The sequence below is a fragment of the Scylla paramamosain genome, unplaced genomic scaffold, assembly GCF_035594125.1.
Source record: "Scylla paramamosain isolate STU-SP2022 unplaced genomic scaffold, ASM3559412v1 Contig12, whole genome shotgun sequence".
NCBI classification, from domain to species: Eukaryota; Metazoa; Arthropoda; class Malacostraca; order Decapoda; family Portunidae; genus Scylla; species Scylla paramamosain.
In genome coordinates this window covers 1,315-27,500 of record NW_026973677.1, presented here as the reverse complement: position 1 = coordinate 27,500, position 26,186 = coordinate 1,315, and the positions used below count along the sequence as shown (strand labels likewise).

The following is a 26,186-nucleotide window of genomic DNA, read 5'->3' as shown; positions in this document are numbered from 1 at the left end:
TGTGGAAGTAGAAAGGTGCTGTTGATTTAAGTTATTTGAGATTTGGAACGTTGAATGTTGGATCAATGACCGGAAGAGGCCGTGCCATTGCAGACCTTATGAAGGAAAGAAAAGTGGATGTGTTATGCGTGCAGGAAACGAGATGGACAGGAAATAAGGCCAAAGAACTAGGTGATGGATTCAAACTTATTTATGGAGGGGCAAACAATGAAAAGAGAAATGGCATTGGAATTATTTTATCTAAGGATCTGAAAGACTTGGTTACAGAAGTGAACAGAAGAAATGATCGCATAATGTGGGTGCGACTGTCTTTGGATGAATTCCCAGTGAACATCTTCACTGTGTACGCACCACAAACGGGATGCCCAGAGGAGGAAAAGGAACAGTTTTGGTCGGATCTGCAGGAGGAATTGGAGAAGGTAGACGAAAGTGAAAGGTGCATAGTTGGAGGAGACATGAATGGACATATTGGAAAGGGAAATGATGTTATTAACCGGATCCATGGCGGAAATGCATATGGTGATGGAAATGAAGATGGAGAGAAAATGATAGACTTTGCTTTGGCTTTTGATTTGGTGATAGGAAACACAATATTCTGTAAGAAAAATGAACATCTAATTACGTATCGTAGCGGAGATAGAGCAAGTCAAATAGATTTCCTACTCTATCGCCGGAACAATATCAAGGAAATAAGAAATTGCAAGGTCATACCTGGTGATCACGTGACGGCACAACACCGTCTGGTTGTCATGGACCTCTCCATAACTGTTACACGCAGACAGAAAGAGAAAGTAACGACGGAGAGAAGGATTAAGTGGTTCAAACTGAAAGACCAAGATCTTAAACATACCTTTAAAGATAGATTGCTAAGTGATCTGGACATGGAAATAGAAGAGGTAAACGGATGGTGGAATAGAGTGAGTGAAACCATCTTGAGAGTTGGAAAAGAAGTGCTCGGTGAAAGTAGTGGCAAGATATGGGAAAATAAAGAGACATGGTGGTTTAATGAAGAGGTGCAGCAGAAAATACAAACAAAGAAGATGGCAAAGAAAAGATGGGAAACAACAAGGCTAGATATAGATAAGGAGTATTACAAACTGTGCAGTAAGGAAGCGAAAAGAACTGTAGCAATTGCTAAGTCGGATGGGTATGACAACCTTTATGAAGAGTTGGATACCGAGGAAGGACAACGGAGAGTATTTAAGTTGGCCAAGATGAGAAACAAGAGCACAAAGGACATTACGCATGTTAGACAGGTCAAGGATGAAAGGGGGATTGTGATACAAAAGGAAAGTGATATTCTAATAAGGTGGAAAGAATATTTTGAGAAGTTGCTAAATGTAGAAAATGAGAGATTCATTAGAGATGATGGAGAACCGAATGAACAATTAGTAGGGGAAGTGACAAGACAAGAGGTTGAAGGAGCACTGAAGAAAATGAAAAATGGCAAAGCAACAGGGCCCGACGGAATACCAGTAGAAGTGTGGAAAGTCTTAGAAGGAGAAGGAGTGGACATGTTGCACCAACTGATCAGAAAAATAATGGAGAAGGAAGTTATACCAGAAAAGTGGAGAGAAAGTACCCTGATACCTATATTTAAGGAGAAGGGAGACATCCAGAGCTGTGAGAACTATCGAGGGATAAAGCTAATGTCTCATACCCTTAAAGTATTTGAAAGGGTGTTGGACAGTAGACTGAGACAAGTGGTGCGTATCGGACGGCAACAGATAGGATTTATGAAGGGATTTGGGACAGTCGACGGAATTTTCGCACTTCGACAGAATATGGAAAAACATCGGGAAAAGCAGAAAGTACTACATATGGTTTTCATTGACTTAGAGAAAGCGTATGATAGGATCCCACGGCAAGAAGTATGGAGAGGCCTGAGAAAAAGAGGAGTGCCAGAAAAGTATGTCAGAATTGTCCAAGAATGCTACAGGAATGTTACAACTAGAGTTCGGAGTACAGTTGGCACAACGGATAGCTTTCAGGTGAAAGTCGGCTTACACCAAGGATCGGCACTAAGCCCACTATTATTCAACATAGTGTTCGATGTCATAACGGAAAATGTCAGAGAGGAACCACCCTGGTGTGTATTATATGCTGATGACATTGTCTTAGTGACCGAAAGGAGAGGACAGCTGGAAAGAAAATTAGAAGAATGGAGAGTTGCTTTGGAAAGCAGAGGAATGAGGATTAGTAGGTCCAAAACTGAATATTTTACGACGGATACAAGGGGCGATCAACAGGCCACAATTAGACTGAATGGTGAAAAGTTGAAGAGAGTGAAAACATTTAAGTACTTGGGATCGATGGTAGACGAGACAGGGGAAATGGAAAAAGAAGTGAACTTCCGGATTCAGTGTGGCTGGAACAATTGGCGGCAAGTTTCGGGTGTGATATGCGATAGAAGGGTACCAGTAAGAGTGAAGGGCAAAGTCCACAAAGCAGTCGTTAGACCTGCTTTGGTGTATGGGCTAGAAGCAGCACCTTTGAAGAAGATTGAAGAGAGGAAGATGGATGTAGCGGAGATGAAGATGTTGAGATGGATGGTGGGAGTCAACAGAACAGACCGAGTTAGGAATAAGTACATAAGAGGAACGGTGAAAGTAGTTGAAGTCTCCAAGAAGATCCAGGAGTCAAGGTTGAGGTGGTATGAACACTTGAGAAGAAGAGTTGGCGAAGACCACGTAGGAAGGGAGATCATGGAAATGGAGGTGGAGGGAGTTAGAAGAAGAGGACGGCCCAAAAGAAGATGGATTGACTGCATAAACGGAGATCTTGGGGAGAAGAATATAAATCCAGAAATGGCAAACAATAGAAATACGTGGAGAAGGCTCATTCACAACGGCGACCCCGAATAGGGAAAAGCTGGGAAGAAGAAGAAGAAGAAGAAGTTAACTGTTCACTATAATTTATTTCTAGTTCTTTGTATTCTGAAACAACTTGTTCATAGCCTTCAGAGTCTTCTTTACTTAACAGTGTATTTTCTAATTGGTTGAAAGTAGTCTGACAAACTTTATTTTTTTCCCTTAAAGATTCTTTTACCCTTTATAATTAACTAAGGTTACTTGTGTACTGCTCATTATGTTCTTTAACAGTTCTTGCTAACCAACCTTGATTTGATGCCAATGATTTTCTTAACATTTTGATAGACATATTTGTGGATTTAATTTTAGGTTGTTCTTATTTGCTGGTTATTTGAGTAGTTGCCTGTTACTTCACCTGTTCCTCTGGCTTGTTTCGCCATGCACCTCCGGTTCAACTGAACTCAGTGGGTGTATAGATTTGTTTCAAGTTAGAAACTAATTTAATGATTTGTCCTAAATATACACAAATTCTCCTCCCCTTGCTTTCGTCTTATGAACCGTTTAATGTGGTGAGACATGTGTCCTCTGCTTGTCCGGTACCAGTGTACACATTCTCTCGCCTGATGTCTTTTATAAAGGAAGGAACTGAAGCTTAGGAAGTTATTCTTAAAGCTCTATTAAAGGACCTGCTTATCTGGTCACATGTGCTTTGGATCACTTTCCCTGGCCTCAGTTCTATGATATTTTTATGTTCTATTGGCACAATAACAACCTCAGAGTAACACTGGCTTTTGATAGAGTCCGGCACAAAACTTTGATTTCCAAACTACCCTCCTACGGCTTCTATCCTTCGCTCTGTAACTTCATCTCGTTTCCTTTCTGACCGTTCTATTGCTGTTTTGGTAGACGGTCAGTTCTTCTCCTAAATCTATTAACAGTTTTTAACCTTTTTTTTTTTTTAAATCTATTAACAGCTTTTGATTCCACCCTGTCTAGAAGAGCGGTATGAGTGAAACCCCCCCCAGACATGTGAAGCATACTCCATACATGGACGGCTAAGGCCCTTGTACAGAGTTATCAGCTGAAGGGGTGAGAAAAACTAGCGGAGATGTCTCATAACGTCCAAATTCATAGAAGCTGTCTTAACTAGATATGAGATGTGAAGTTTCCAGTTCAGATTATAAGTAAAGGACAGACCGAGGATGTTCAGTGTAGAAGAGGGGAACAATTGAGTGTCATTGAAGAAGAGGGGATAGTTGTCTGGAAGGTTGTGTCGAGTTGATAGATGGACGAATAGAGTTTTTCAGGCATTAAAGTTTGCTCTGTCCCAATCAGAAATTTTAGAAAGACCAGAAGTCAAGCGTTCTGTGGCTTCCCTGCGTGAAATGTTTACCTCCTGAAGGATTGGACGTCTATGAAAAGACGTGGAAAAGTGCAGGGTGGTATCATCAACGTAGGAGTGGATAGGACAAGATGTTTGGTTTAGAAGATCATTAATGAATAGTAAGAAGAGAGTGGGTGACAGGACAGAACTCTGAGGAACACCACTGTTAATAGATTTAGGAGAAGAACAGTGACCGTCTACCACAGCAGCAATAGAACAGTCAGAAAGGAAATTTGGGATGAGGTTAAAGAGAGAAAAATAGAAGCCGTAGGAGGGTAGTTTGGAAATCAAAGCTTTGTGCCAGACTCTGTCAAAAGCTTTTGATATATCCAAGGCAACAGCAAAAGTTTCACCAAAATCTCTAAAAGAGGATGACCAAGACTCAGTAAGGAAAGCCAGAAGATCACCAGTAGAGCGGCCTTGACGGAACCCATACTGGCGATCAGATAGAAGGTTGGGAAGTGATAGATGTTTAAGAATCTTCCTGTTGAGGATAGATTCAAAAACTTTAGATAGGCAGGAAATTAAAGCAATAGGACGGTAGTTTGAGGGATTAGAACGGTCACCCTTTTTAGGAACAGGCTGAATGTAAGCAAACTTCCAGCAAGAAGGAAAGGTAGATGTTGAAAGACAGAGGTGAAAGAGTTTGACTAGGCAAGGTGCAAATACGGAGGTACAGTTTCGGAGAACAATAGGAGGGACCCCATCAGGTCTATAAGCCTTCCGAGGGTTTAGGCCAGCAAGAGCATGTAAAACATCATTGCGAAGAATTTTAATAGGTAGCATGAAGTAGTCAGAGGGTGGAGGAGAGGGAGAAACAAGCCCAGAATCGTCCAAGGTAGAATTTTTTGCAAAGGTTTGAGCGAAGAGTTCAGCTTTAGAAATAGATGTAATAGCAGTGGTGCCATCTGGTTGAAATAAAGGAGGGAAAGAAGAAGAAGCAAAGTTATTGGAAATATTTTTGACTAAATGCCAGAAGTCACGAGGGGAGTTAGATCTTGAAAGGTTTTGACACTTTCTGTTAATGAAGGAGTTTTTGGTTCGTTGGAGAACAGACTTGGCATGGTTCTGGGCAGAAATATAAAGTGCATGAGATTCTGGTGATGGAAGGCTTAAGTACCTTCTGTGGCCCACCTCTCATGTATAGCACGAGCTGAGTTAAACCAAGGTTTGGAAGGTTTAGGTCGAGAAAAAGAGTGAGGAATGTACGCCTCCATGCCAGACACTATCACCTCTGTTATGCGCTCAGCACACAAAGACGGGTCTCTGACACGGAAGCAGTAGTCATTCCAAGAAAAATCAGCAAAATACCTCCTCATTTCCTCCCAAATAGCAGAGGCAAAACGCCAGAGGCACCTTCGCTTAGGGGGATCCTGAGGAGGGATTGGAGCGATAGGACAAGATACAGATATGAGATTGTGATTGGAGGAGCCCAACGGAGATAGATGAAAGGATGACAGCATAAGCAGAAGGATTAGAGGTCAGGAAAAGGTCAAGAATGTTGAACGTATCTCCAAGACGATCAGGAATACGAGTAGGGTGTTGCACCAATTGCTCTAGGTCGTGGAAGATTGCAAAGTTGAAGGCTAGTTCATAAGGATGGTCAGTAAAGGGAGAGGAAAGCCAAAGCTGGTGGTGAACATTGAAGTCTCCAAGAATGGAGATCTCTGCAAAAGGGAAGAGGGTCAGAATGTGCTCCACTTTGGAAGTTAAGTAGTCAAAGAAATTCTTATAGTCAGAGGAATTAGGTGAAAGGTATACAGCACAGATAAATTTAGTTTGAGAGTGACTCTGTAGTCGTAGCCAGATGGTGGAAAACTCGGAAGATTCAAGAACGTTAACACGAGAGCAGGTTAAGTCATTGCGCACATAAACGCAGCATCCAGCTTTGGATAAAAAATGAGGATAGAGAAAGTAGGAGGGAACAGAAAAGGGGCTACTGTCAGCTGCCTCAGACACCCGAGTTTCAGTGAGGAAAAGAAAATGAGGTTTAGAAAAGGAGAGGTGGTGTTCTACAGATTGAAAATTAGATCTTAGACCGCGAATGTTGCAGAAATTAATGAAGAATAAGTTGAGGGGGGTGTCAAGACACATAGGGTCGTCAACAGAAAGGCAGTCCGAACTAGGGACATTTATGGTCCCCTCCCCAGATGGGGACTCCGAGGCTGGTGTAGGAGTCGCCATGATGATTTTGAAATTTTTGAGTGAAGGGTGTGTGTGTTATTAGGTGCTTGTAGTTTTGTGTGGAGGAAGAGAGTTGTCTTTAGAGGGCAGGCTGTGACTGCCTCCTTGTGTTGTGAGACACAGAGGGAAACGTTCAGTGAGGTCACAGCTGGGTTTAATGATAAGTTCACAGCACCCCCTGAACAGTGCTTTAGACCTCACTAGGTCTACTGCCTCCTCCTCCGAGGAGGCAGTCTGCTGCCATTAAAGGCAGCAGATAGGGAGCTGGTTAGTTCTGGGGAGGAGATTAGTAAAATTCTCAATGAGTATTTTTTTAACTGTCTTCACCCAGGAAAACATGTAGGATATGCCAGATAGTGAACAGGTGTCTAGAGCAGAGGAGAATGAGAAGCTGACAGATATTTCCATAACTAGGGAGATAGTGGAACAGGAGATAGATAGGCTAAAAAGTTTTAGCACCAGGAAAGATAGGTAGATTAAATAGGTCAGAATCAGATACCATCGCCTTGCAAGCAGATTTAGATAGGATGAATGAATGGACGGACAGATGGCAAATGCAATTTAATATCAATAAATGCAAAGTACTTAGCGTAGGTAGAGGAAATCCACACAGTAAGTACACATTAAACAACCAAACTCTGATAGTTACAGGGTACGACAAAGATTTAGAAGTTATAGTTAGCTCTGAACTCCGTCTAGGAAAACAATACATAGAGGACACAAACAGGACAAATAGGGTACTAGGATTAATTTTTAGGAGTGTTAAAAATAGAAGGCCGGAAGTAATATTAAGTTATACTTGGCGCTGGTCAGACCTCATCTAGACTACGCTGTGCAGTTCTGGTACCCACATTACAGGAAAGATATAGGTCTATTAGGATCAGTACAGAGGAGAATGACTAAAAGGATACAGGGGATGAGGAGTATTCCTTACGAGGCGAGATTGAAGTTGTTAAATTTACATTCTTTAGAGAGACGTAGGTTAAGAGGGGACCTGATAGAAGTCTTTAAGTGTTATAAGGGTTATAACAAGGGGGATGCAAGCAAAATTTTTAGGATCAGCAACCAGGGTAGAACAAGAAATTACGGGCTCAAGCTTGAAAAATTTAAGTTTAGGAAGGAGATAGGAAGAAATTGGTTCTCAAATAGAGTGGTAGATGAGTGGAACGGACTCAGTAATCATGTTGTTAGTGCTAGGACATTAGAGAGCTTTAAGAGAAGATTAGACAGGTTTATGGATGGGGATAATAGATGGAAATAGGTAGGTATTTTTCATATAGGGACTACCACGTGTAAGCCTGGTCGCTTCTTGCAGCTTCCCTTATTTCTTATGTTGTTATGTCTCCTGGACTCCTTGATACATCATTCAACAAGAGTATTCGTGATCCATTCACATTACTTTCCATTTTACTTATATTAATAAATAATATTTAGTTTGTACTAGATTAATCTTAATTACCCCTTAATTTATATGGAATTCACAACACAAACCAATAACACATTGATATTATGTCTGATATGAGCAGAAATTTACACACACACACACACACACACACACACACACACACACACACACACACACACACATAACATTACATTCCACATTCTCTTCCTCCTATCCTGACGCTCAGAACAGCAGGCAAAACGCAGTGATGGTGGTTACCATTTCCAATGAATGAAGCAGCAAAGGAGGCCCAATGGTAGTTGGAGGATTGAGAAGGAACAATAATTGTTGCTATTTATTCGACTGCGAGTATCTTAATTTCCGTTATTTGTGGATTAACAAAATTATACTTACTTACATACTTATACTTACTCAAAGTCAGTCAATTTCTTCACTTGCTGGCTAGGATAGTACTCGTATTTCATTGTAGGATTTTCCCTTATGTGACAGGCTGACCTCAAAACGTTAAGTGAATATTTAAGAGTTCCCCAAAGAAACACTGGCTGACATGTTACTAATACAAGTACATACATGACCCACAGAGTTGCTGAAAGCTGAAAACGTACATATGTAACAAAGTATTGCAGCATATCCATAAGGGGAGGGTATGTGGTAGAAGAGCCACCACCCTTCCCTTAACCTCCAACTGGCCTCCATCGTCGTGGTACCTCCTCCCCGCCGGCTGAGTGCTCCGCGTTGCGTTGCGTCACGGTATGGGGGTAGCAGACTGCAGGTCCCTCCATTCTGTGCACCTCCTGTCCACTATCTATGGGGCTCTGCCGTTCCTTTGCCCTCCCCATGTCGCTATGGGTCGCTGTAGCAGGATGAAATGTCTGGACAGTCCGGGCGCCCATCTTATCGTACAGACACTCATTCGTGGAGCAGGATGCAGTGAAGTCTATCAAAGCGTCGGAGAAGGTGAAGTATGTAAGTGGGTGTCATGTTATTTGCCAAGTTTACAATTTTTTTTTTTTCTTATGTAGGAAGGATACTGGCCAAGGGCAAAAAAAAAAAAAAGCCCATTGAAATGCCAGTCCCATAAAAGGGTCAGAGCAGTGGTCAAAAATTGATGAATAATTGTCTTGAAACCTCCTTCTTGAAAGAATTCAAGTCATAGGAAGGTGGAAATACAGAAGCAGGCAGGGAGTTCCAGAGTTTACCAGAGAAAGGAATGAATGATTAAGTTAAAAGGAACACGTTTTTTTTATATTATATTTATATTTAAATTATAAGGCTTATTTTCTCATTTTATATAATGTGGTATTATTCTTTTCATAGTGGTATTATTCTTTTCATAATCTAAGTTCTTTATATGTATGTATATGTAAGAAAAAGGTGTATTTGAGATGAAATGTGTTGAGGCCAGGGACGATACATGTCTACCTCTCGTATCTGAATCAGCAAAATTCATGATGCATAGAGGCCCAGAGGGATAAGAAGGGTGGCGTTCTCACAGGATAAATTTGGGTGGTGGTGTAGTGATTGAGCAGGTGTGTAGAGGTATTGACGATATGGTGGTATAATCCTGACTTCTAAGATGAAGTTGGTGAGTCTTTTGTGGTACCAAGAACTCTCGTTTGCTTAAATTTGTTTGGCGAGTTGTGTCGGTGATGTAACGCTGAGGGGGTAGCGTCAGGGTGAGAGACAGCCATTTTGTGGTTGGGGTTGTGGTGGTTTTGTGGCGTTATTGGTGTCTTTGGGGATGGTGTTATGGTGTTATAGGTGAATTGTGGCGGTGGTGGTGATGTCTTGTGAGGTTTGAGGAGGTAAAAGACGGGAATTGTTGTTTGGGGATGCGATGACAGCATCTGGGAAAATTCCTGCACCTGGGGAAAATATTCCACCTGCCTGTGAAGCAGTACAAGGGTTGTAGTGCTTTGTGAAATAAAGGGAATGTCATATATTGATGTAAATCACCTTTAAGCAATAAGGGAGGCGATATAAGACCCTGAGTAAGGGGGAACTATAGTGACTGAGTGTGGGAATTACCCTGTGTTGGTCTATGGAAGAAATTTTTTCCTTAATTTCTTTTAATGTATATTACCTCAATTTATTTGTAAGTTAACGTTATTATTAACATATTCTGTTATTATATAGAATGATTGTGTTTTCTAATCCAACACTGATCTGGCATTGAGGTGATTCCTGGCGTGCTGTGCAAGATAAGAGTTTTATGAAAGTGTTTAATAGCTGATGATTTCGGATAGTTCAGGTAGGTATTTTGAGGCCATTAAAAATCCAGACACTTAAAACTTTCTGCGATCAGTGTACCGTCCACGTTCTTGGAAAGAAAACCGGGATCGTGACATGGGCGATATTGTTTAATATTGAAATGTACCCCCACCAGCAGGCAAGGGACACTTCACACCGTTGCAGGATTCGGGGCGCATTTGTCTGGAAGAACTTTATCTGGGCGGCTGGGAACGGCTGCAGGCTTTGACTCACTTATTACTCTCAGTGAGAACAGTCACACAGGGCGAGGAGAAGAAAACACGCTTCTCCTTATGTCCATATATTGCACAACAGTACACAAAGTAACCGTAAAATACAGTCAGGCCACACAGGCAGGTACAAGGGTGGCAGGCACTCTTACCGTCACAGTCAGTCACACGCAAACTCCACTCGCACGTCTTGTCATGATGCGGTCTCGATACCCTCTCTCTCTCTGTCCCTCAGTGCCACAGAGTGCCTCATACATTGCCTTCCGTGTCCTCACCTCTGCCAGGTGACATTTAACTACACCTATTCTAGCTTGCAAAATATAAGTGCAAGTCATGCAGATTATCAATGCTGGTAAGGATAATTACTACTTATATTATGCATGCACTCACAGAACTACAACTAAACTGTACTGCATAACAATTATTCCGTGGTTAGCTAACCCTCACACACACACACACACTATCACTCTCGTGACCACAGGGCCTCAGAGGTCAACCGACAGGCTTATGTCAATACTTTCCATTAGCGCTAACGGCGCCAGCCTCTGAACAACGAGCAACACAATGCTGCTACCTAGATCACCGCACATGTACTCACACATGTACTCATATATAGTCACATATGTACTCAGATGAGGCTACCTCATACACACAGCATCGTTGTGTGTTCGCCTGTAGGGCTGCTACATATATACGTAACAATATGGTAAAATATGATATTCTGTATCACTCAGGTGGATGTCGCGTCTGAAGTTCTATTTTACAATTATACATTATTCTAAAAGTTATGTCAATGCTAATTATAGTGTAGCACGATTATTAAGGTGTTAAAAGATCACTAAGTAACGAGAAAATTAGGAAGCTATAAAGGAAATTTTAAAAAGATGTGGCTGACGTTCCATATCAGTTGGTTCTAGCTAGTTAAAATTTCCTTATTCTTAATATACTATTGTTAAAAAGACTTAGTTATATATCATTACCATTGTATCGAATTGAAGCGAATTAAAAGACTCATCTATTCATGAGAGTCTAAACCTAACCCAACCTAATCCTAACCTAACCTTGCCTAAGCCAGTCCACCATGTTCACGAGTAACTGGGAACTACTCTTCTAGACCTCGGAAATATGCATCGGGCGCCGGCGGTATGCAAGTGGGTGATGTCACGCACGTTTGGCAGCGAACACTCTGGACACTCTGGACATTTCATTCTGCCACACCGGTAATCCCTTAGCGACTCAGGAGACACCTTAACCTGGTAGTGTGCGCGAACCAGACCAGAAACTCTACCAGTATAGATTTCCCTAAGGCGCATTAGCCTTACCAACTCAGGTGACAAGGTTAAATTTTCAGTCATCCTTCCTGCATGATTCATGTTGCCCAACCCAGAGTATACAACACAAATTATGACTGCAAAAGCCAAATTAAATGTTTTAGTAACCCAGAGATACGAAAATACATATAACCCCAAAATAAATAAGACAAAATAAAATAATGATATCAAGCAAAAGAAAAACTATACATGCTTCTTAAATCCCATTCTCTCCCCCAAACTCCATCCTCTCATTGCTATGAACACGGGCAGCCTATGCAAAAGCCCTGCGTAACAGTAATATAGTTAGAATTATGTAGGGACAGAGAATTATCATTATTGATATACACTGTCAGGGCCGGGATGGCTACTCTTCACGTCAACACTCCTTCTAAGATTGGGACGTAAAGAAAACGAGGGAGAACGGAACTCCACAATAATAATTAACAAAAAACAAAAACACAACCCAACAATAACAGAGATATCAGGCAATATCACCAAGAGTCCTGGGGTAGTCCTTGGAGGCCGGCGTCCCTCCAGCCGTAGGAATCTCGTCTCGGCCGGCATGGGTTGAACCAGGAACGAGTTGGGGCCAACGGCAGATGAGTGCCAGGTACTGAGGGCAGGTGAGATCAGCCACAATCTTTACCAAAGCCTTCCGGAGCGGTAGAGAAGAACAGCTGAACGAAGGTGTCGTGGCAGGTGGTGAGAGCTGTCTGCCGCCTGGTGTCTGTTGGCCTCACGATTGCCTCAGCTCCTGCAGAGTTCCCCCTACCAAAGAGGGAGGAGGTGGTGACGAGGACACTCGAGGCGTTGCTTCGACGCGGTGATCCTGTATCATGACGAGTCAGCAGCCTGAGTCCTTTCTCCTCGAGGATTCGAGAGGAGGAAGAGAAACCTTGGGCGAGACACTCCGCCCTTAACGTGGAGGAAGGACAATCATTCTTCCCTCCCTGGATTTAATTTCTTCAAGCAGAAAATACAAGATGAACATGTGTCCAACGTTTTCTGAACTTCTGAAGGCAGCCAAGGTGGATGTAAGTATTCTTGAGATCTTAAATGTCAAGAAAGAAATCTTTGAAAAATTGAAATTTTATCTAAAGTAATAAGAGATGCAGATACCAACTGACCAATTTTAGTTGATATGAAATTGAATTAACAGTATAGTGTGTTGGACAAATAGCGCATGTGTCCTTCTTAAGGGGTACTTCAGATATAACTAACATTTTTTTTTTTTTTTAGTAAGAGTAATAACTATAAATGTTTTCATGGTGGATCACCAAACATGGCTACATTATTGTAAATATGGATACACTATGCTGTAGTAAGCTGTTATGTTATCTTTTAATTTATATACTGATCTGAATATTTTGTCATTTATATGGTATTTCATTAATAAGTTAAATACTTTTGTCATATCACCTTGTGGCTTGTCTTCTGAGTATGACAACTGTCAAGCTATACTAATGATTTCTGAGATAGTAAATCATCATATTTGTTTTCTATCAGCAGTGTACTGCTCTGCTTACATGTTCAGCACTGTCACCAGGTTCTCAAAGGTCTTATCCACAAATTTCTGAGCTTTATCCCGAGTGAGAACGTCGCTGGCGTAAACAAAGCTGTATATGAGGCGTCCTCGCATGGTGTGAAACGTGTCCCATAGGTTCAGTAAAGCATGAGGTAACCACGAAAAGATGCTGGAGCCTTACCTTATGCCTTTCTGACAGGATGATATGGTCTATGTTACCCATGTTGGATGTAGCATAGTCATACTCTGGTGATGATCGTTCTGCAAAAATATCTTCTACATTTCCTCCACCCAACAATAATAATTCACACGTCACTGCATACTTTTCTTGAGGACTTTTAGTGATATTTTTATGGATGCTTCTGGCATAGTCCCAAAAGTGGTCCTTCCAATTAAGAGGCGTCGAGACAACGTTCCTCATCATCATTCTGTGAGCACCCAGTGCTCCCGATGTGTTACTTGACCAATAACGTCTCATGTTAACAGCATGAAGCTCTTGGATTCTGTAAAAGTCTTGTTCTAGGCCTCCTTCCAACACGAAGTCAACGAGACTTGTGTTGAACACCGCCAGTAGTCCACTGTTCAACGTAATTTGCTCTTCTTTGCACTTGCTGATGAAGGTTTGGGTGGTCTCCTTGTCCAGGTCACGTAGGACTATCTGACTCTTAAAAAGCAGGATCTTTCGCCATCAGATAAGCACGTGGGATTAATTTTTCATCTTGTTTTGACTTTTTCATATTCTCTCGTAGCTGCTGGTACTGGTCTTCGTCCTCCATCAGTTCCATCATCCGGGTTGTAATTATATCGTTGGTTTCCTCTCCAGCATCAATCCTGCCCAGCTGAACTGCGTCGTCGACGGCCTTATCGGAGAGCATGTCGTCCAACACGTTGAGGAATGCGTTCACAATGTACATGTTTGAGGTACCATCGGCGATGCCGTGGTGATTGGCCAGCAGTAATGTGCGGGTGTAGGGAAAAGTGGCAGACAACTCCTGCCGGAAACTGCAGCCAGGGTCACTGGCAGGAAGGAGACGTGCACACCACAAAGGACCTTCGGTAGTAGGAAAGTGGTACTGCATTAACGTCTCCACAGCCTGAACTAGCTCCTGCGTGTCTGTTACCTGAGGAAAGGAAATGATGCGTGGCATCAGCAGCCAAGGCATAACATAACATAACTGACTATCTTCAACCTCTTTCTCATTGGCGCAATGTTGCATCTCTAGCTATCTTCTACCGCTATTTTCAGGCTAACTGCTCTTCTACTCTTGCTAACTGCATGCCTCCCCTCCTGCCACGGCCTCGCTGCACAAGACTTTCTTTTTTTCTCTCACCCCTATTCTGTCCACCTCTCTAATGCAAGAGTTAACCAGTATTCTCAGTCATTCATCCTTTTCTCTGGTAAACTCTGGAACTTTCTTAATGTTTCTATATTTCCACCTTCATATGACTTGAATTCCTTCAAGAGGAAGGTTTCAAGACACCTATCCTTCAAATTTTGACTACCGCTTCAGACCCTATTAAGGGAGCAGCATTTTGGAAACTTTTTTATTATTTTTTTGTTGCATGCAGCTGTGCCTAAACTACGTGTTCTCATTTTATTACCTATACACTTCTTTCAGGCCCGTAGCTTTAGTCCATAGCTCCTCTACCTACTGACAAATAAAGATACATCTCTATGTGCAAGTAAGGATGTGTCAGAATCACTGCACCTGGAAATCAAGTTCCTCCCGGTTCATGTCACACGCCCATAAAGTTTCCTCACGCCTCCGGAAGCACATCCTTAAGACCGGTACCTTCCTGTGTAAAGGAGTTTCTTAAATAGTTATAAAGCACTCAAAAAAAGTGAAAAAAAAAAATTATGCATGCCTTGGCGTTTGGAGATGAATAAATACGACTGTTTTCACCTAATATTGTAAAATATGTTTTTTATTTACGCAGACTGAAGTAGTGAAGCCCATGTTTAGAGACATAAGTTCTCTGCGTTGCGAACCCTGAACTAAACATTCTGTTGCAGGTTCAATTGCCTGGTGTAATTTTTCAAGTTTTTTATTGATGACAGTTGCCAGGTGGTACTTACCGAAATGAGGCAAATGTCTAACCTGAACATATGATGAAGCGTTTCCTTGATGTGGTGGTTACTGAGAGGCACAATGGAGCGAACTGTTAGCCCCACAACCGTGGTGTAAAACCCTTTCCTTGCAGCACAGTCCAGTAAGTTCTCCATTTCTGTTGCCGGCCGAAGCCACACGAAGGAAGAATCTCTTGCCATGGTGCTCGTATACCACACCACACCTATCACCATAAACAACATTTGCGGCTCTAGTGTGTTCAGACAAACAAAACATTTTTAAAGTTAAATATTAGTGCAATGCTCTGTCTGCCGTGTTATTCTTAGCTCATCTACGCTTGTGAGTTGTTCTGGCGTTGATGCCAGCTCCTTATTACTTTATTTTCAGTGATTAGAAAACTACAGATGGACAAGATGATATGCATTATATAAGGGGCTATATCTTGAATACAGTCTAATCATATATATATATATATATATATATATATATATATATATATATATATATATATATATATATATATATATATATATATATATATATATATATATATAGACAAACACAGCTGCGAGTTCGGACATTACTAGCACTTGACAAGCACACGACACACAAACATACATGATAGAAAAATAATCAGAGACTGCACTTAGCCAAGAAAAAAAAATAATAAAGTAAGGAGCCTGCTCCTTTCAAAAATGCTATTTACACGGACACAACAAGACAAGACTATACACAGAACAACCTTCTGTCACAGGAGCAGCTGGAGTTAGTCACAAATACTCTCTTGTCAGATATACTTTTTGATATATCACCAGCTACTGTCTTGAGCAAAGGCAGGGACCCATGCCACCAGAAAGACGTGCACAGGAAATGTGGCAGGAGTGAAGGGGGAAGGGGCAAAGGGAGTGAGAGACCTGCCTCCCGCGTGCTGGACGCGCCACGTACTCGTCGCTCTCTCACTCTGTCTGATCACTTATGTTTCAAAAATTCTAGGGGCTCTATTTGGGAGGCTGGGTGGAAGCAAACTATGCTACAGGAAAGAACAATCTCTCTGCTACATGATCTACTCATTTAAACTTTTAAGAAGCAAAACGAAATGGGGAAAATTGGGTGGGGAATATCAACTTTTTATTTATATAAGTTTTACAGTACCTCTTTGATCACATGAATATGCGTCTGGGACGCATCCACGTCTCGCGCTCGCTCTTGACTCTCTTCCTTTCTGTTCTGTTAGTTGTTCTTTTCTACTTTCTATCACGCTACACACATCACACTACACTTGGATCAGCTTTCCCTAGGTTAGCTCCTTCTATCCTATTACGGTTACAAACACAATGAATCCAGGCTCCTACCGGTCGTCGACCACTATCAAATCTCTGAAGTCACCACTCCGTTTAACCTTCCCACGGAGAAGGCAATATAGCAAACGCCATCCAAAACATCCAAGCTGGAAAGAACTAAGGAGCCACATGGTAGGGAGCCCAGACAGTATAGATGACATACTCCCTGAGTGAGAGTAACATTACACTAATTGAGGTTGCCAGTCTGTTTAACCGACACACGCCATACCATTGTATATGTTGCCAAGCCGCTCCTAAATTTCACAGCACTGTTAAACAACGCCTGAAAATGCATATATGCATAAAATATTTTTGATCCACATTAACTTATGCCTTCACCTCTACCAATATCTGCAGCAACTAATGGTATACACACACACACACACACACACACACACACACACACACACACACACACATACTTATATTAGTTTGTAGTAGGTTTACTTTACAGAGTACCAAATTCAAGTATTTGTGACTTTTTATCATTAGAGCTCTTGATTGGTCTTATAAGTAGGGCACAATTACCATGTTATATTTTAGGTGATTTTAATATAAACTTACTAGCTAAACATGACTGTGTACAAAGCTTATCCGATTTATTTTACTCATACTCATATTTTCCAGTGACGACTAAAGTAACAAGAGTTACTAAGTCGTCAGCCACATTAATAGATCATATATGGACGAATGATGTAAATTATAATTTAAGTGGAATGATTTATTCGTCAATCAGTGATCATTTCCCAGTGTTTAGCTCGTTTTCTGCATCGTCATTTCACAAGTATTCGGATAAAATCATAACTAAAAGGATGATAAATGACAATTATATAAATGATTTTACAGCTGAGCTACAAGAATATAATTGGATACCAGCCATGACTAGCCCTTGCGTAAGTAACTGTTTAGACGTATACATAACTAAATTTTCGAGCATCTATAACAAACATTTTCCAATTAAAACCTTCATAATCAAAGATAAGTACAGTAATAAGCCTTACGTAACTCAAGGCCTACGGAAATCTATAAAACAAAGAAACAGACTACAGAAACTTTACGCAAAATGGCCATTAACTTACAGTGCAATATTAAAAAAATATAAAAATACACTAACCTCTTTAATCAGGATTGCCAAAGATAATTATTATAAGTCTAAATTTAAAGAAAATGCAGGAAATACTAAAAAAAAATCCTGGGAGATGATTAATGGTATTATGGGTAAGTCTTCGGGAAAATCCTAAATTTATAACATTTCATGGCAAGAATATTTCCCAGAGCAATGAGGTGGCTGAAGCTTTTAATGATTACTTCAGTAGCGTTGCAAACAGCCTTGTTACAAACATTCCTCCACCACCAGTGCCATTCACTCGCTACTTACCGGAACCGACTCAATTTTCTTTTTTTATTCAGCCAACCGTTCAAAAAGAAATTGAAAATATAATAAAACACTTGAAAATAGCTTCTCCCGGCCATGATGATATAGACGTTAAAGTAATAAAAAAGTGCAGTAATATAATATCCCCATTTTTAACTTGCATAATTAATAAGTGTTTTGAAGAAGGCACTTTTCCTAAACATCTCCAGATGGCCAAAATTGTTCCAGTGTTTAAAAAAGGTAATAAACTACTTCATACAAATTATAGACCCATAGCTATCTTAACAACTTTTAGCAAAATATTTGAAAAGGTAATGGCCTCAAGTCTCATGGACTATCTCACTCAAAATTCAATATTAACAGAGCAACAGTTTGGATTTAGACCTCAATATAGTACAGAATTGGCCTTGCAACAGTTATGTCAATATATTTATGATGCAATGGACGAAAAGTCTTACAGTATTACAGTATTTTGTGATTTAACCAAAGCTTTTGATACCATTTCTCATCCAATACTGCTAGAAAAACTTAAAAACTATGGAATTAGAGGCACAGCTAATTATTGGTTTAATAGTTACCTTAGTCACAGACAACAGTTCACTATAAATAATAATCAGTCATCTTCTCATAAAGCAATTAAATCTGGTATTCCTCAAGGCTCAATATTAGTACCCTTATTATTTTTGGTATACATTAATGATTTACCACGCTGTAGTGAAGTACTACAATTTTTACTTTTCGCTGACGACACATCAATACAACTCAAAAAATAAAAATATTAAGGATTTGGAGAAAATTACAAATGAATAGATGGTCAAGGTTGCAAACTGGTTAAAAAGTAATAAGCTCACACCAAATATTAAAAAGACCAGTCGTATGATGAATCGACCACTGATGTCTCAGCCACCCTTGTTAACTATCAAAATTGACAATATTCCTATAAGCCAGCTCAGCGAAGTGAAATTTCTTGGAATTACTATTGATAATACCCTCAAATGGAACTCTCATATTGATACTTTGAAAACCAAACGGATCACCTGAAGATCCGCCACCCCAGCCGCACTCGGGGTGGCAGATCTTCAGGTGAGACAATCTGGGGTGGCGGATCTTCAGGTGATCCCATACTTTTAATGAAGTAAACTTTTTTCTGCATTTTTTATATCCACTCAGTTTTTTAATGCGTTCATATTGTTAGGTTAGGTTAGGTTAGTTTAGGTTAGGCTAACCTAACCTAACCTAACCTAACCAAGTGAGAGAGTCTGGGGTGGCGGATCTTCAGGTGAGACAATCTGGGGTGGCGGATCTTCAGGTGAGACAATCTGGGGTGGCGGATCTTCAGGTGATCCCTGTGGGGTGGCGGATCTTCAGGTGATCCAACCAAACTTAGTAAAATAACAGGTCTATTGTATAGAATAAAGAATCAGCTGCCCATTGAATCTATAAAATTGATTTACATATCAACGGTATATCCACATTTGTTGTATTGTTGTGCTGTGTGGGGTGGAGCATTTAAAACTTTAATTAACAGTCTCTTTCTCACACAGAAGAAAGTATTATGTTCTACCGTCACCGTTATGATCACACTTCTCTCTTCACTGAACACAAAATACTTAAGCTCCATGACATCATAACATTACAGACCATTTCATTTGTACATGCATCGCTAAATTCCTTCCCTGTACACTGTGGCTTCCAACCAATAGCAAGAAACAGAGAAAACCTCCGTATTCCGCTGTGCCGCTGTGCCGCACCGACCATGCACAGCAGAGTGTCCTGGTGCGGGGCAGCAGGCTCTGGAACACACTGCCACAGGATATTAAAGGCATCACCCAACAGGACACTTTTAACAAAAAAATGAAAACAACACTTCTTCATAACACCCAGCAATGACAATAACTATAACTTGTGTCTAGTGATTTCAGTGCACTACACTTATTCATTTGTTATTACCCTATATATCAATGTATGTTGTTAGTATTATTGTTAATACTATTATTGTTATTAATATTACTTTTATGGTATTATTATTATTATTATTATTATTATTATTATTATTATTATTATTATTATTATTATTATTATTATTATTATTTATATTATTATTACTATTATTTATATCATTATTATTATTATTATTATTATTATTATTATTATTATTTATATTATTATTATTATTTATGTTATTATTATTATTATTTATATAATTATTATTATTATCTATATTATTATTATTATTATTATTATTATTATTATTTATATTATTATTATTATTATTATTTATATTATTATTATTATTATTATCATTTATATTATTATTATTATTATTATTATTATTATTATTATTATTATTATCATTTTCTACAATTTATATTATTTTAATAGACAATGACCCACATCACATGTACCTGCTCAATTTACAAATAGTAGATGGTCCGTAGTAAAGCTTCGGCTTATCGGACCATAGGCTATAAAATTGTACATATTTGTATATGAATGTTTTTCTAAGGGGCCAATAAAATATCTTGTATCTCTCTCTCTCTCTCTCTCTCTCTCTCTCTCTCTCTCTCTCCCAATGGACTGTTGAGATTACAATTTTAATTATCGTGCTGCATTTCAAAGTCTCACTTGCTCTTTTTTTCATTTTTATCCCCACAAACCATTAATTCTGACAACGACACAGCACTGACACTTGACTCAGGCAATACCCAAAGCTGTCCTGGGTGTTGCGTGGTGTGCTGCCCCCTTCAGGGCCACCACCACCACCACCACCACCACCACCACCACACTGCTGGTGCCTGGGCGGGGGGCGATGTCTAGCTGAGTAATGAGCGACCAGAGTGATGGATGGCGAGGGAACATGGCGGTGTGAGATCTGCCACGCCCACTCACTGCACTGCACAAAGCTGGTGTGGCAACAGTTATGGCACAAAAAAAGCAAAACATCGATCCGAAATGTTTATGAGTTTAGGAAGTGTTGAGGAAACGTCTTGTTTAGTTGAGTAATTTGGTGACGAGTTGTAATTTGTGTGGCCGTGCATACTCAAGTGGGTGGGTGGGAGGGGAGGCGGTCATTCCCACGCCCGCGACCTTATCGTGGAATTATTATTTTTTGTAAAGCTACAACACAGATCCTCTTTTACCTTCGTGAATTGTGAAAAAAAATATCTCGATTTATATGTTTGTGTGTGTATGTGTGTGTGTGTGTGTGTGTGTGTGTGTGTGTGTGTGTGTGTACTGTAGATCCATAACCAGCCTCTTAAGCATAAAAAAAAGTATATCACTTATTCTTCAAAATTTCTTGAACTTTTAAAGTGTAATTAAGATTGCGGTAACAAAGATGCTCAAATGTTTTCCCAGGCGATAGTCCACGATTCTCAGGGGACGTTTTAGAGAGAGAGAGAGAGAGAGAGAGAGAGAGAGAGAGAGCGCCCCAGTGTTTTGCGTGGTGTAGCAGTATAGCAGTGGCTGGAGGTGAAGTGTTTCCTTTGGTGCCTTTGACAGACAGGACCTGCGGGAGGGTGAAGAGCGCAAGGAGTTGACTGATCCCAGCATGCGGACGTGCCTGAAGCCTGACCCGAGCGGGGCGCGTCTCACTCTTGACCCAGCGCAAGGCTCCGACACCGCCACCTACAAGTGCCGGGTGGACTTTGAAATGTCGTCCACCCGCTCCACCCTCGTCACCCTCACTGTGTACGGTAAGGAGAGTAAGACTAGTTCCTTCCTCCTCTTATCTCTATGTATTGATTGATTGATTGATTGATTGATTGGCCGAAGATCTCTCGGTGATGTCCTGGGAGTATTCAGTCAAATTAGGATGTTTATGATACCATTAGAGGCCTTTCAAGAGATGTGTGTGTGTGTGTGTGTGTGTGTGTCTGTGAGTGTGTGTGTGTGTGTGTGTGTGTGTGTGTGTGCGTGTGTGTCTGTGTGTGTGTGTGTGTATGTGTATGTGTATGTGTAAGTGTGTGTGTGTGTGTGTGCGTGTGTGTGTGTGTGTGTGTGTAAGGAGAGGTGTTCTTTCATTCCCAAAAACTTTGACGCTTCCACCAGCACGGGTAAAAAATCTTTATTAGATGACCTTTAGCATCACCATCAGGGTAAATATCCTGTCATTCACCTTGCGTGTTGATATACATGATGATTTAGCTGAATACCAAAAGCTGCAGGCGCCCACCACCACCGGCGCATTCCGCAACACCCTTGCGTCTTATCACCCACGTCTTATTCAAAGCCTGTGCGTTGAGCGGCAGGAGGCGGCGAGGCGTGACATAGCGACGCCTGATGACCCGTGGCACGAATGGCAACGTGGTGAATGGCAGTGGCAGTAGGGGCATGGGAGGGGACGAGGGGCCTGGGAGGTGATTTGCTCCTCCGCTCATCGCCAAGTTATCGGAAACGTGTGCCGGAGACGTATGGCTTTAAGATACTCCAGCTAGAGATGCGATATGAAGCAGAATATATTGCCCCGCCAGCCGGCCAGGATGTCAATAGATGCGCCGCCAAACCCTCAAGATTCCTCACTAATATTATGTGAAGACGCTGGCCAGCTGAGGCGTGGGAGAGTGTGAGGCAGAGGGAGGGTCTCTGCCACCGCCCACCACAGACCTCATTTCATCTTCCACACCAAGACAGTTTGTTTATTCATATGTCTGGCTGTGATCACTACCGGGATTTGTAATAGATGGCATCTGGAGCTTCCACATCTTCCTCCCTTACTTTTAGTGGGTGCAAGTGTAGCAAACTCGCGCAATTGTGTCCTTGACTTGCTTCTGCTTGGGAGGAAGATATGAAGGGAAACTTTGTGCACGAACGTATTCCAATCTTGCTTCTTTTATCCTTGCTGTGTTCTAGGAGTGCGTACGTTGCAAATATAAATAGGTGACACACAACAAACATTCCTGAGGCCCCAAACTAATCAATGCATAATATAGTACTGTATATGATATTTTTATTTATTTTTTTTATAAAATATACTAGTAGATGAAGTTAACGCATCCCTGTTTGTCAGAAGGCACCGATGGTCAGCTGTGTGGCCGAGGCGTTCTTGATTTACGCAGCACAATGCTACATAATTTAAGTGCTGTCTCTCTCTTAGGCGAAATCGCTCATAACAAGTAAAATAAAAATAAAAGTTTTGGTCGCCTTAACTTAATTTTTACTTTTCTTTCCTGAAATGAGGATAAGGAAAGATACTCGAGTTGCTTGAACACTCTTAAGACTGTGCCAGCATTTGAAGACACTTTAATGTCTCCCCTGAGCAGCGTTTCTCTAAAAAGAAAATAATACATTTTTCCGCTGCGTTAATCTCTCCTCTTTTGGACCCGGGCGGTGCAGGTGAAGAGCGAGGCCGGAATAAAGGCAGAATAGACCTGGAATACTTACTGTTGCCGCGAGAGGTAATTTTTGACTCAGTTTCCCCACCACTTTAATGCCTCGACTCCAGGGTGATTTTAATGGTTTTCGTTTTGTTTCGCTACATTGCTTTGTACTCTTTTATCTTTCATCCGCCACATTTGTTAGGTTAATGATTGTTGGGGATTCCAAATGTGTAATAAACCACAAATCGTAACAGGTGTTTATTGCTTGAAGTGTTTCGACCTGCAAACATGGGCAAATCAATACACATCCACATATCATAGTACACCCAGTTCAATCCCTCACAATGGTACCAAGAAAATAACACTTCATGTAGAGATTCTGACATCCGTTACAATCATATCCCAAATATAAAAATAAAGCAACAATCAGTATACAAAATCCAACTAAACTTCACTTGTATATCACTCATAATACTCAATAAATTCCCATAATGTACTCACTTCAGTGGCCCACACTGACGCTCTTCGAATCCCCGTAGCACACCTGACATGTCACCCCAACTATCATCCAGTCCAGGGCGTCCTCACAACTCTGTCTGGCAACAATATATCCCTTGTACATTACCCTATCTTACTAATACATCCTAATTTTGTAACCTTCACCAAATTATACTAATCACAGCACATGACGGGTAAATAAACACAACTAACCTGTAGCACGGAGGACCAACCAACACACCAACCGACATGAGGTCCAGGGCGTCCCTACATTCTCCGTCTGGCAAACAATAATATCACTTGTATTACCTTTGATACTAAACACATCCTTTGCTTGTAATCTTCACCACAGTATACTAATTCACAGCACGAGGTATATAAATAAACACAACTAACCTGTAGCACAGAGGACTACCCAACACAACAACCCACAGTACATTGGTGGGCCGGCTTAGACAACCCGCCAGGCCGACCATGTTCACAGGTAGTGGGTGAAACAAAACACCACAAAGAAGCGTACCAAACTTCTCCTATTCCAATAGAACACAACTTACATTTTCTTTAACACAGATAACAAAAATATATTGTATAAATAAATAATAGATGGTTAACATATCATTTTAATGATACACTCCACCCCGACCAAAGTGAACATACAATATACACAGGTAGTACATAGAATGCTTTGGTACATGTAGATAAATCATATCTATAATGATCCTACACGCTCATCATCACTCTTGTTCTTCCTTAGGTAATAACACTATTAACCTATGCACTGACCTACTCATGACTTTGTCTGTCACCCCATCATATCCTTTACCTTCCTTGACTATCTTATACCTTAAGTCTACATCTCTTACAGCACCATCACGACCTGGATCTGCCTTTATTACTTGAGCTAATTTCCAGGTACCTCTAACTGCATTAGCATCTTGAACTAAAACCACATCACCCACTCTTACATTTCTCCTATTGGTGTGCCATTTTTGTCTTACTACCATCGTTGGAAAGAAATCTCTCTGCCATTTTCTCCAAAATGATTCAACAATTTTCTGAATAAACTCTAATCTTCTTTTATGGTCTCCATCTGAATCATATATTCCCTGTGGACATTTTACACTAGCTCGTCCAAGCAATAGATCATTAGGGCAGAGGTAATTACCAAGTTCTAAATTAAAGCAAGGTTTTACCCCTATGGGTCTTTCATTCATCATACTGGCTACATTAAATAAGGCTGTCTGAAGTTCACCAAAAGTTAATACTGAATCCCCAATTGCAATACAAAGATTTCTTTTCACTGATTTGATAAGGGATTCACTGGCACCATTGTACCATGGTGCATCACTAGGTCTATTATATTTCCAAGTAACTCCTTCATTTTTTCCAATTCTTTCAATATTCTTTCCAGCTGCTATCAGCTGGCTCCCTCTGTCAGAATACAGTATTCTGGGTGCACCCCTGACTGAGATGAATCTTTGATAAGTTGCCATGAAATCACTTGCACTATATCCTTCTGCCAAATCTACATAAACTGCCCTAGTAACTAAGCAGTTGAATATTACCCCATATACCTTACCATGAGTTCTCCTTTTAACAGTGTCCTTAATATTGAATGGTCCAAACAAATCGACAGCAGTATGATAGAATGGTGGAGTTGGCTTCATTCTTTCTTCTAACACCTGACCCATACACTGGTTCTCAGTTTGTTTTGAGAGTTTTCTACATGTGACACATTTATCTTTAATTGACTTTATTAATTTCCTGGCTCCCGGCACCCAAAACTTACTCTGTAACTTGGCCAAGGTGGTTTCAATACCTGCATGATCTCTACTATGTAAGCTGGACACATACAGTCTAGTAACTGGGTGGTTAGCTGGTATCAACATGAAGTGATCTTGATTCCAGTTTTCCTTTAACCATTTTGATATTCTTTGACCCACTAAAATTACTCCATTGTCTGTCATTATGGGGCCTAACCTTCTGTATCTGTCTTGCCAGTTAGTCATGTTACTTTGCATGGTTTTTACCCACAGTACTTCTGCTTCTTCCATTTCCTCAGACGTAGGCTCCTTCAGCACAGCTTTTAAGGATTTATGTTTGAATATAGACATTATCCTACATGTAACTCTCGACAAAGTTTCATATTTGCTAAATCCTTTCACATTAATCATGCTTAAATTTCTCAGATGTCCTTTAGCAACTGTCATAGTAATGCCTATTCTATCCGGTAAGTGATCTGCACATTGCTGTTTAACTGGCCATTCTGAAATTGGCAATCTAAAAAATTCAGGCCCATGTTGCCAAGTTGAATCCTCCTTAATCTTATCTGAAGTGCATGGTCTAGAAGTTAAATCTGCCACATTCTGAACTGTGTCCACCCACCACCAATCCTTTAGATTTGTTTTCAGTTGTATTTCTGCTATGCGGACAGCCACAAAGGGCCGGAACCCATGCAATTCCTTTTGAATCTGATCTCTGACAA

At 40.7% G+C, this 26,186-nt stretch overlaps 1 protein-coding gene and 2 long non-coding RNA genes across 4 annotated transcripts in view; 1 reads left to right on the top strand and 2 right to left on the bottom strand.

Moving 5' to 3' along the window:
- The window catches only part of LOC135097121 (uncharacterized), a 38,664-nt gene extending 16,456 nt beyond the window's left edge, over positions 1–22,208 (top strand). For both annotated transcript variants that reach the window (XR_010265389.1, XR_010265388.1), the window contains exons 2-3: positions 21,387–21,580; positions 22,117–22,208. This is a non-coding gene — a long non-coding RNA (uncharacterized LOC135097121). The remainder of the gene's footprint in view (positions 1–21,386; positions 21,581–22,116) is intronic.
- On the bottom strand, positions 13,767–14,908 carry LOC135097092 (uncharacterized). Its single transcript, XM_063998853.1, has 2 exons — positions 14,811–14,908; positions 13,767–14,222 (listed from the first exon to the last, which is right to left on the bottom strand). Exons 1-2 carry the CDS (start codon positions 14,877–14,879, stop codon positions 13,767–13,769), a joined length of 525 nt encoding a protein of 174 aa, XP_063854923.1. The 5' UTR covers positions 14,880–14,908.
- A 1,240-nt stretch (positions 22,209–23,448) lies between the features above and the next one.
- On the bottom strand, positions 23,449–25,970 carry LOC135097108 (uncharacterized). The gene is made up of 2 exons (XR_010265382.1): positions 24,098–25,970; positions 23,449–23,981 (listed from the first exon to the last, which is right to left on the bottom strand). It is a non-coding gene; the product is annotated as an uncharacterized LOC135097108 (long non-coding RNA).
- Positions 25,971–26,186: the final 216 nt, after the last annotated feature.